Genomic DNA, 12,585 nt, shown 5'->3' on the forward strand with positions numbered 1-12,585 from the left:
CATATGTTGAGCACCTGTACGGTGTTAACTCTCTGTAAAAGTGTATATGGTAATTCCCTTCTGGCTGTCAACAGAAAAAGTTGTGATCATACATTTACCCCATGCAGCAAAATCAAATATAATCTCTGTGATGTGGGTTTAAGTTTGGTCTAAGGTTGAGTTTAACAGAGGACTTCTTGAAGTTGTCTCTGAGACAAGCTCATTGCGAGCCAAGGTTAAACCCAGGATTGTGCTGATTAGGTTAAAAAACAGGCCTGCAAATTGTAGTCCAAGAGACTCTAAAGGTGTCAGTGATGCTAATGTTGAAATAATATACATCACATTGGTTCTTCTTTATTCAATTCAATTCAATTCAAAATGGTTTTTTTCAAATAAATCTTTCATCGCAGCATTTAGCCGAATTACAAAAGTTTACCAACAATCTTAATAACACATAATGTAATACATAACATAGTATAACATGATATATTGAATTTGTAAAATAAATCAGTATAAATAAGATAAATATAGCTTATTTAAAACAACAGTGTACAAGGCAATAATGCATAGAACATGTAGAAAGTATCTGCAATCATAGGGCATAAAGAATTGAGTGTGATTTCCACACTAAAAACATTTGCCCCCACAGAGTTTTATTACAAAAATTATATATACCAATATATTCATCACTCATCAGTTTCATATAGAATCAGTCCTGTACGTACCAATAGTCAATTAGATACTTGTAATGAAATAAGAGCACTGAACTGTGTGTACTTTCATCAACAGAAAAGTACACTAATAAGAACAATCCCAGGTTTAGTGAGTATTTTATTATTTATGTTCACCTTTTGATTGCTCTCTTTGAACTTTGAAAGCATCCATCATTTTTGCCTTCCTTTCATGTCTTTGATTTATTTTTAAATGCAAACCTCACTGTTTTCATCATTGCATTCAGAGTGTGTTTGCTTTTTCACTAAAAATAGTGAATTTGTTTCATTAGAGAAAAAAAGAAAAACAATGTTGTACTTTCATTTCTCTATTTATAGTCGTTTTTCTTTAAAGCTGAAGAATATACTTAGGAATATTTGTGCAGGGATTATATTGATGTGCATTAAATCAGCATACTCCACATATATTTTTAATCCATTACAATTTATATCAGTTTTCAAAGAATTGTTGATTCAAGCATGTGAATGAATTCAAAGCATAAAATATAACATGGGGTATAGATCCTACAATTGACAGGATTTTCAATTCTTTATAACATTTTTAACAAGTAATTGTGTTATTACAGTATGTTTATAAGTTCAAGATGTTGATAAGTTGATAAGTACAGGTAGTTCCTCATAATTTCTCCACAGCATTAGCTGTTAATTGATTCAATAATATGATACTTTCAAAGAAGTTTTCTTTTTTAAATTAGTGATTGTTGAACTAACTTATTCCCTTGTTTTAGTAGTCGTATTTGTTCAGTTATGTTGCACTTTGTGATGTAAGATTAAAGATAAAGTTGAATAAAGGTCATGTGATTATATTGTGAAAGTAACTATTTGGAAGCAATTAGGAAATTCGATTATTAAAGTAGTACTTAACAATTGATTTGGGCCTAATCTGTAAGATTTTGGAATGATCCAAGTTGAAAGTATTAACTAAAACATGCTCAAAGTGAAAGATAACATGCCTATCACACAGAAATGGGTTGATAGAACTACACATGTTGCATGGTCCAGGCATTTCATCTATTTCTCATCACATTTTGAGTATAATAATAATAATAATAAATTTATATAGCGCATCTTTTATACAAAATATATTCAGCCGCGCTGTTAAGAGCTCTTTTTTTTTTACTAAATTCTACAAAATAAGATCTCTCAATTGAACAAATAAGTTTTTAAATTGGATTTGAAAACATTGAGGGCATTAGAAGAGCAATCCTTTATCAGGGGATATTTCTACTATGATATTCTTGCAAACTGAATTACAAATAATGAGAAAGCTTACCAGATATATTTGGAATGCAGATCATATATTTGTATATTAAATCATGCATGGATTTCTTGACAAATATGTTGCAGTTGTCATTTTCATTACTTCACAAAAGCAAATGAATGTTGAGCATAATTGGTTTTACACTCCTGTGAAACATCTTTGCAAGTATTGAATGCATTTTGCTTTAATATGGGATTAGTTTAAATGGGACAAACATAACTTTGTTGGACAGCGGCCCTATACACAGGCTTCTTAGGAGAAGTTGGTTGGTTCTTTCCTTTCTCTAAATTGAAAAAAAGAAGAAGAAAGGAAGCATCCTAAGTTGTGATTTCAGAGATTCAATGCAATTTGAAAGGTTGAAAGTATGCAATCATATATGTATTATTACAAACTTACTGAAATATATGGCATCCCTAGGAATTGTCTAGCGTAGATCGATCTAGCCTGGATCGGTTTAGGAAGTGAGTGAGAAGTGAGAACAGGGTCTAAGTCTTGCTCAAAGTAAAAAATCACATGCCTAGCGCACAGAAATGGGTAGATAGAACTACCTACACATGTTGCATGATCCAGGCTTTTCATCAAATTTCTCATCACTCTCCAAAAATGACCATTATATTAGCTTAAGCTATAAAGCCAAAATGCTAGGCTAATTAAATTTGATATAATAAGAATGTATGTGTGTCCTTCATTTCTATTTCAACGTGTCATTTCTAAATCCAGGTCTTTCAGCATTCAATATAAATTCTAAATTAAAGGTTATTCATAATAATATTTTTTTGTTTTCTACTGTGGTTCCATGCAGCGTAGCTTAGGACTTTGAGCTGTGGTTAGCATTTCCCTAACTTAGGCAGCCAAACCAGTGCAACAAAAGATTGAACCCCAAAACATTATATTATATGAATGCTAATTGTATTTTACTTCCAAATTGCGCTTAGAAACATTGTATTAAGCGCATTATAAATGTAATGTATTATTATTATTATGAATAATAGAAAAAAAGATCTATTTCACTATTATTTCCAAGTCAAACTGTTCAGTATTGAACAAAAATCTAATTTCAGCTTTATGAATAACCCATTACATATGTAAACTAAGATTTAGCCAAGGGGAGTGAGAACTTCTGTGGTCAGCAATTGACTCCTGAATTCTCTTATTCCTAGGATTTAATTCATGAGCAACCTGGCTCCTACAGGCAATGGGTTAAAGATCATTGTGCTTCTACAAGAGTGATTGGTCCTACAATATTTTTGTAACAGATTGATAGAAGTTGATTATTTAATCTTGGAATTATGCAGGTATCATCGAGGTCTACCAGTATGCCCAGTCCTGTATGTACGCTGAAGGTTGGTCAGACTATGCAGAAGAGTCATGTAAGTATATACCTTGTATCATCTCCTTCACCCATAGAGATCATTCATATTTGCGTATGTATGGTGTAGGTCGAACAAACTACAGTCTTCTTACAATACCCATGCAGTCATACCATACGGAATGTTGATGAAATTACACATGACACTCATGCATGCATAAAATGTATGAATATCACCATTTATGTGGTTAATTTGTGTAGTCGTACCTGGCATATCTTGTTGATAAAAGGAGTAGCTGTGATTGATTATTTAATTGTTAAGGTTTGATATTCAAGTACAATTGGAGATGATCTATCCCCTTTGTGAGAAGAAGCATCCTGCCTAGTGATTACTGAAGAAGTCAGTGATTGGTGATTTAATTTATGTTTTTGATCAGGTGAAACCTAATATGCCTTGTGTAGGAAGATAGCTATCATTTCCTTGTCATAGCTGAGGAAGTTAGATTGATTTTTTCTTGGTTTTCTTTTTAATCAGGTTCAACAGAAGACAATGCGCCCTGTCTGGGAAGAGACGTATCACTTCCTTGTGATGAATCCTGCCATGCAGTCCCTTGATATAGAGGTAAGAATCTAGTAATTCACCAACATTTAAAAAATCAATGATAATGCACCATTATACTTAGAAGGACATTGAGTGATTTCAAGTTGGGTGTTTAAAGCTGGTGTTAGTGTTTAATAAACACTAACACCAGCCTAAACACCGAAATGGAAATCAGCTGGTGTTAAGGCTTTGACCTCTGAATATCGTCAACTTCCGGTAGCGAGTGTTATTGATTTTGCAAAATTGTCGTCTGCTGAACCGACCTTTGTGGCTGGTGTTAATATTTTACGTACAAATGTCCTATTCACTAACACTAGCCCCTAGGGATTAAGCAAATGTTGATTTCCAGTTCGGTGTTAGTGTTGTACCCGCACACAGACAACGCACGATCGACGCCAATTTATTGTCTGACGATCAAGTAAAAATATGTGAAAAAGGTAGTTCATATATTCTTTTGTACAAAATGAGTTATTTTATAAGACCAGAGAAATAGGTGTAAATTTATTCTGTACTTTTGATGATATCTTAGTTTTAATGTACCATTTTTAAATTATCGTCGTGAAATCAAGTATGTGGTGACGTCACACCTGGTGTTAAGCTATCGATTTTGATATCGGTATCGGGCTCTTAATTTCATCAGCAATTTTTTCGCTCGATTTAAGAGCTCTTCAATGCTCTAAACACTAACACTAACACTAACACCTAACTTGAAATCACTTATTGCATTGTTCCGTAGCTGTTTTATAAACAAGGAAACTACAGCTAGGAACTAAAACCTGATTGATATCATTGGTGTGACAAATTTATTACATTGGTAACATTTTTTATTTTGTAACATTTCAGTTTTAAGGGGAATGCGCACAGGGCTAGATAATAAATTAAAAAACTAAATATACTACATGTATGTGGTTAGATGCTGCTTGTAAGTATCGGCTTGCATGGTTATGTAGATATACAGTAGGCTTGCGGATGCACCATGTGACGACAGATAGTCAACCTGTTCGAAACGTTGAGCCACTCCCGCCACCCATCCTCTCCAATCCTTAGAACTATAAGCTAAGAAAGATAACCAATAGTCTTTTTCAAGACTACACCAACAGTCCTTTTCAGGACTACACACACCCTCAAGAAAGATTACCGAGAGTCCTTTTCAGGACTCCTCAATCCTCCCTCTCTCACATGGTGCATCCGCAAGCCTTCTATATATGTATGTGGTTGATTTATTTTGCTTTGACAACAAGTTTTATTCATGATAAGATATTACATGAATGTAATAAAGGACTATGTTATCAGTGCGGCATTTTGGGGCGGCTTAGGGCCAGGAAACAGATTTCAAGAATTAGGAGGCAGTTATTATGAACCCAATTAAGGGCATTTTTCTAGCTGTGATGAAGATATTTATTTCCCAAATGCCATTTATGAAATAACGATTCATCTTTTTAATTATTCAGGTGACAGACAGCAAGAAGGGAAACAAAACTATGGGTAATGTCTCTGTCCCTCTGAAAGAGCTGCTACTGAGCCAACCAGACATGGTGATCGAGAGACCATTTAAGCTGAGTAACTCTGGCCCACAGAGTAATATCACACTCAAGATGTGTCTCAGGGTAAGTCAGAGTTGGGTGTAGGGATGATCTTTCTAAATAATCACTGTCCCTCCAAAAGAGGTTCTCCTTAGCCAACCAGACAAGATGATCGAGAGACCATATGCTGAGTATCTCCAGCAAATGAGTTTTGAGGATGAGACTGGTGGCATTAGCAAGATTCCAAGGCAAAGTCCTGGTTATAAAGTACCAAATAAAAACCCTTTGTGTGATAGATGGTTCTGTTATAACTTTATAAGTGAAAAAAGATTGAAACAGGTTGTTAAAATTGTGTATGATAAGCGCATTCATATTTGAGGAGGGTTTTCACTTTAATTGGTTGCATTTCCAATCCAGACATAAACGTTGTATTCTTCTACATTTTATGATGTTTATGGTTTTGTATTTTTTGACAGGCTCTGGAAAAAGGACAAGCAAGGGAACAACATGGTCCTTTTGAGCCTATGGCTGCTCTGGTAAGCATTTGTGAAATTAAATCCTAAGAAAGCTCTTTCTATTATCATTTTGTTATCCTAGTGTCAATTATTTGTCATTTTTATTATCAAAATAATAATCTGTATTTAAGTAAGAACACTGTTATGTAACTCAAATTATAGGGTAAAATATGAATGACCATATGAAATTTGTTTTATATGTCATTTAATTCACTTAATTTCAGTCTCATTCAGATTTGCTTTTATACCCTATAGTATGAGAACCAGCTACTAAAAGATGATGAAGATTAATACGTTTCATGTAACTTAAAATCAAAAGCTATGATATAAAATTGTAAGAAGTTATACTTTTCATATAATATTCTGCTGTTTCATACAACTTTGTTTGTATACCCTGCAGGAAAAGAACCAGCAATTAGCAGCCAAAGGAGATGAATGTGTAACATGAATTGTGTGGTAAAATAATTAAATTTTTTTTTTTAATTGTGCCGTTTCATTCATTTTTGCTTGTGTACCTCGTAGGCAAAGAACCAGCTACTGGAAGAAGAAGAAGACGAGGGTGTTGTCAATGACAACATTGACGGTCAGATGGAGAAATCCCTGGAGAAGTCATCCGATGCTAAATCAGATCTTCCAGCGGCCGAAGTGACCATCAACGGTCCCGAGGAAGAAGACGGTCAGAGCAGCACCCCACCCCCTAATGGGACCTCCCCTAGGGTGGGGGATGGAGAGAACAGCGGGGTGGAACTGAGGAAGAGGAATGTGCATCCATATGTATATGAGTGAGTCAAATGTAGACCATAGAAGATGTAGATCACAGAAGATGTAGATTAGAGAAGTAAGAGAGAGAGGATGATGAATAACATTCTACTTTCATTTGTTTTTAGCCTTTCTTTCTCCAACTTTTATTTTCTCTTTTGTACTAGTATTGTGGGCAAGTCCGATTATGTTCTATATGTTACCAAGCTTTGTTGAAATGTATTGTTATCTGATGTATCTGATTCAATCTCTTTTAGGGTTATCAGCTTGATACAGTCATCAGATATACTGAAATATTAGATGTGGTCGGTAACGTATGGGAGAAAATAGCTGGTACTTGCCCTATACTACGGCTCCAGATTTTTTAGGACCTATTTAGTGTTGTAAAGCCTGTAGATTAACAGTGAAAATTTTCAGGATAAAAAATTATCATTGTACATTTGTAATACAATATCAGAACAATCTTGGATATTACTGCTTCTGTTTAGAGGTTGCATCGATCAGAATACATGATTATTTGTACCTCAAATGATCTGATAATTTTTAAATGAAAAACAATGTACACCCTTATAGATAAAAGCAAGAGAAGTGAAATATCACTGCACAATAGCTAGATAGTATCGGTAGCAGAGTATTATTTTATATTGTTTTATGTCGTTCTATATAATTATAGACATAATTAGTCAGTAAATTTAATACGAGATGCAAAGGCAGGGATGAACTAATGGCATTTACATACTTTAGTTAAAAATTTTGTGAGATAGGATAAGAGGTGTTAAATATACTGTAAATAGATAATTTATAAGATATCTCATTAATTATATGAAAGTGATGCATCTATTGTTATTTATTCATTATCATCTGGTATGTTCAAACATAGTTAAGATCACGCCCTAGTTCCCTTGGATCTATATGTTTGTTTTGTATCGTTGATCACATGAGTATTAGGAGATATATTTGTTTGTAATCAGAAGTGAAGATCATTCTGCTTGAGCACAGGTCAGACAAGAAGTCAGGAATGTCAACTCAGTGTTACACTGTATATAAGCAAAGTGTACATGTAATTGGGAATTGATCCCCCTAAATTTATTCTTAAGTTACATTAAAGTTTTACTGAAGTTAATCAGGTACATGCTGCATACAAATGTTTATGTAATTCAATGGGTGAGTTTATTCAATTGGTTAATTTTGATTGACCTTGTGGTTGGCCTACATGTTTGATATTTAGGAATGATGCAGAAACTTCAGAAAGTCTCAAAATCCCTGAGAATGGAGAGTGAGTTTAAATATATCTGATTTAAAAGGGAAAACTTGGTTATGTTCTACTAAATACGGAGTATATTCAGAGTATGGTGTCAATGGAGATGATGGATTGGTGAGAGGCAGTAGGAAGTATCCACATTTAGGGGTCATGGGTTATACTCATTAACTTCTTACTACCGGTATACATGGAGGTAATAATGATGAGACATATATCACTATATATCCAGTGGCTTCTAATCCAGTGTATAATGAAATATATTACTCACAGTGGTGTATACACGTTTGTAAACATTATATAATCATTGGTAACATACTACCATCTTGTACACTGTATCATAAGAACCGTTTCAATATTTTGGTATGGGATGAAAAGCTTTATCTTCAGCTGTAAGCCATAATTTTAGTAGGGTACTTTTATTGTTTTATGTAGATTTAAATAGTATTTTGGCTTTCAGCAGCTGATATCTGTGGTTTGAGGTAGCCTACGGAGTGGTTGTTTTTCTCATGAATAATGTGATAGAGAGAAAGGTATAATGTGAACATTATACAATATTATATTCATGATACTAAATCTTGTTTGACTGTGCAGATGGTTCAAAACTGTTTTAGGTTATTAATTCTACTACATAAAAGCTCAAGCTTGCTTGTGCCACTTGCCTTACAAGAAGGAGATGGAGACATTAAAAATAGAATAACTGAACAAAATTAAAATGTTAAAGTATATTGTTGAATAGTAAAATGGCAGTACAGGGCCCCGTTGCATAAACTTACCATTGATGGTAACTTAATTGCCATCAATGGCAACTACCATGGTAACAAGGCTCGACAGCCAATCAAAATCAAGATTGGTAGCCATTGATGGCAAAGTTACCATCAATGGTAAGTTTGGTGCAACAGGGCCAGGTCTTATTTTAACTTTCTGAAGATGTGAGCAAAAATGAGAAAGAATCAAATTTAAATCAGCTTATCTGTTCTGATTTTGTGAACATTTTCTGACTCATCCATTGCTGTTTTTTAGCATGTTGCTAATCAGTTTGAGTTCCAGTTTGATTTCTTGGTTCTTGTAACTCTCGATTCTAAATTACTAAGTATTACTCAGTAAAATGTTATTCATTGTAAATAAAATACAAAATAATACTTAACATCAGTGTGTTCAAATGCAAGGTGAATGTGGAGTTAGAACTAATTGCATACTTATGTCATTATTGTGGGCTACAACGCATGCATGATAAACTATAGGCGTGGTAATAATCTGTTACAGTTATAATTTCCTTCTTTGTAAAATTCTTTTGCAGTCCTGTCTATTTGTGAAGGAAAGTATTCTGTTTATGTCGGCTTAATCAAATTAATTGAGAGCCTTGCATGCATGTATGTATATATATATATATATATATATATATCGGTGAAGTCTATTGAAGATAATCAAATTCTTTCTTTATTTATTATTTATACTTTTTAAGTCATTCTCACAAATAACAAACTTTTAGGATTTTTATTGAGGACTGCAATACAAAAATATCCATACTTGAGAAAGGAATACACAAAACAACAACATAATGAGAAAATCATGATTGTGATTGATACATAATTTGTAAATTCATGTTGATGTAATTTGTATGTTTAATGTCTTCCTTTCAGTCCCAAGGCTCCGTTCCCATATGGTCGTGTCCAGATGACAATTAGATACAGTTCACCGAGAGGGAAGGTCATAGTCGTCATTCACAAGGCATCGTAAGTAATATACATTAATGACTACATCAAAGATTTTCATATACCTGGGCCCGTCTTATAAAGAGTTGACATTAATTGATATAAATCGCAACTATGTACATAAGAGATAGGAGGCTGCAAACTTGCGATTGATTGGAGAACTTATGATTGTAGGGTCAATCGTAACTCTTTATAATTTGATTACATGAAGTCCATAGCTTTACTACATCTTTGATCAGATGAAATATGAAGGAAAAAGATAATTATGATAATGATGATGATTGTAATCAATATTCCATGATACTTAGTAACATATGGGATGTAAAACAATCAAAGACCTTAAACTGACCTTAAGACTTACCTGATTGCGATGTTAAATGTAGTATTTAGAAATGTTGCAGGTTGCAGTTGTGTAATTGAATACATCAGTTATCAATATCTTAAATACCAGTACTGTAATAGAAAACATTTCTGTAGCATCAATTTGAATACTTCCGAATGTACATGTACAGTTCTCATTGTCTTTATTTGTCTTAATGACTTTGATAACATGCAATAACGTAGAGGATACTCTCAAATCTTAAACACTAGCTTATTCATCCTTAATTGGTATTTTAAACAAAACATGAAGACCTTTGGATTTGTCATTGGTGATCATCAAAAATTTATGAATTTTTTGTATCTAATACTATGATTCTTCCCAATGTTGAAATTACTAATTGCTTTTTACAGAATGAGTACAGTATACAGTAGGCTTGCGGGTGCACCATGTGAGAGAGAGAGAGAGAGAGAGAGAGAGAGAGAGAGAGAGGATTGTGGAGTCCTGAAAAGGACTCTCTGTAATCTTTCTTTGATCAGAATGTGTTCAAATAATGTTCAAATGCAGAATATCATGATAATGACATTAGATTCCCAAAAGTGTTGGTAATTGTTTTAATTATTATGAAGTGTTAAAGACTGTCTTCCTCAATAAATTAAACACACTCTCATTCTATATCTATCTCCATGCCAGGCAACTGACGATCCCTGACTCTGAAGACATGCCTGATTCTTACATCAGGGCATACCTTCTACCAGACAAGTCTAAAAGTGGTAAACAGAAGACCAAAGTCATCAAGGACACAAGAGATCCTGTCTTTGATCACACGTAAGTATACCCTCATTTGTAGTCCCTGTCCTCTCTGGGTGGTTCGGTGGTGCTACGGTGTATCACGTCCTATTTTTACTACAGTAAAACATTGCAGGCTATGGTAGGCATGCTTGTAAACAAATTTCTCACAAACTATAGAATCACCGTTTTTAGATTCATGACTAAAATCAAGAGATTTTCAGGCCCAAATCAGTTGTGGGAATTACATCTTTTGCCTTGAATTATCCTGCAGTTTGAATTTATTATTCTTACCTCATACATGGATTTATCATACTGTTAATATTCTGGCTTTGGATATTAAAATCTCCATTCACCTCTGTTCTCATTTAAACTTATAGAATTCATGTAGCATCTTAAAGGTAATACAAAGTTTTGGTATGGGGTTACAAATTTGGTTCAAATGAACATCTTGGAAGCATAAGCGATCTACAATATTCAATGATCATTGTTGCGGTTGAAATCGAGTCTAAAGTTATGGAATTGTAAATAAATAACTCTTTATATTGTATAGCTCCCTCTCAAGGTCAAGATATTAATAAAGCTATAAAATGTTTCTTGACTAAAATCAATGATTAGCTATTCCCGTTTAGAAATTATATATCAAAACTACATAGTCTGAGATTTTCATGTTCTTAGCTACCATTATACGGCTGTAGGCGCTATTTAAAAATGTATCAAAATATACCGGGAGCACCAGTAAGTTGTTATATCAATTTTTTTCTCGAAAGCAGAATTGTTTTAGGGGCTAAATTTTCTAGCGCTTATAATAAGTGACTATCCTCCTTATGTGACTTTCTTTAGCCTTTAGGAAAAGAAAGAATATGTTAAGTTATTAATTTTGGTTTTAAAATGACCTCTCCATACCAGGCACAACTTGATATTCTTGCCATTATGCAGTTCTGAACCAGATGTCATCTGCTACTCACTTTGTGTTGGATTGAAACTGATATATTTTTTGTAATTTCTTTACCAGGTTTGAGTTTTCCTGCACGTCCACAGAGTTATCCGAGAGAGTTCTGGATATCTGCATCAAGAATTCACACTCTTTCCTTCCCCTCAACAACCCGACCATTGGCCAGGTAAAAATAATGCTTTAAATACCTTTTTATTCACACTTTCAGACCTTTAAACATATTTTCTACTCCTGAGATGTAGATGAATAGGTTAAATGAGTTTGATATTAGGTAAAGACTCAATGTTAGTGGGTGTCTCTCACATTACTGAATTATTATTATTATTATTAACTAAAATTAAGAAAATAATGATGTGTTGTATTATATAATGTCTGTTAATGAGATTAAGATTGAGAAATCACAGTAGCATACACTGTAGCTTACATATCACTGAAGTCATATCACACACAGTGGTAAGGGAATATTATTGTACTCTCAGTACTAACCTTTACTACTAGTGGAGTATTAAGTCTCTCTCTCTCTCTCTCTGTGGTGTTCTTGTCAAGGGTAGTTCCTCACACTAGAGCCATATTTAGTTCTTTCTCCATCCCTCTCTATCATTAGCCTTCTAAAAGATGACTATGTTTTGAAGTAACAGGTTAACATCTGAGTCAATACAGTTGGGGGGGGGGGGGTGGTAGTGATTACAGGGGAACATTAGAACCAGGTTTGTTGAAGTAACTTTTCTTTCTCTCTCTCTCTCTCTCTCTCTCTCTCTCTCTCATCATAGGTTGACATCGACCTTGCCACCCTAGACCTCAGCAAGGCCACAACAGAATGGTAAGTTTAAGAAAACTAAAATTCTGAAATCCAAGTCTTCATATTTTCTTG

General features: G+C 33.9%; 1 protein-coding gene across 2 annotated transcripts in view; it reads left to right on the plus strand.

Moving 5' to 3' along the window:
- The window catches only part of LOC579674 (extended synaptotagmin-2), a 59,066-nt gene that overhangs the window by 40,110 nt on the left and 6,371 nt on the right, over positions 1-12,585 (plus strand). Inside the window, exons 16-25 of one of the 2 annotated variants that reach the window (XM_031000436.1) lie at positions 3,267-3,341; positions 3,816-3,902; positions 5,333-5,488; positions 5,881-5,940; positions 6,442-6,701; positions 7,907-7,954; positions 9,580-9,672; positions 10,664-10,798; positions 11,775-11,880; positions 12,485-12,534. In XM_031000436.1, the coding sequence (XP_030856296.1) occupies positions 3,267-3,341; positions 3,816-3,902; positions 5,333-5,488; positions 5,881-5,940; positions 6,442-6,701; positions 7,907-7,954; positions 9,580-9,672; positions 10,664-10,798; positions 11,775-11,880; positions 12,485-12,534 (1,070 nt within the window). The remainder of the gene's footprint in view (positions 1-3,266; positions 3,342-3,815; positions 3,903-5,332; positions 5,489-5,880; positions 5,941-6,441; positions 6,702-7,906; positions 7,955-9,579; positions 9,673-10,663; positions 10,799-11,774; positions 11,881-12,484; positions 12,535-12,585) is intronic. The other variant, XM_031000437.1, reaches the window with a different exon arrangement.

Source organism: Strongylocentrotus purpuratus, unplaced genomic scaffold, assembly GCF_000002235.5.
Source record: "Strongylocentrotus purpuratus isolate Spur 01 unplaced genomic scaffold, Spur_5.0 spur5_scaffold_6, whole genome shotgun sequence".
Taxonomy (NCBI): Eukaryota; Metazoa; Echinodermata; class Echinoidea; order Camarodonta; family Strongylocentrotidae; genus Strongylocentrotus; species Strongylocentrotus purpuratus.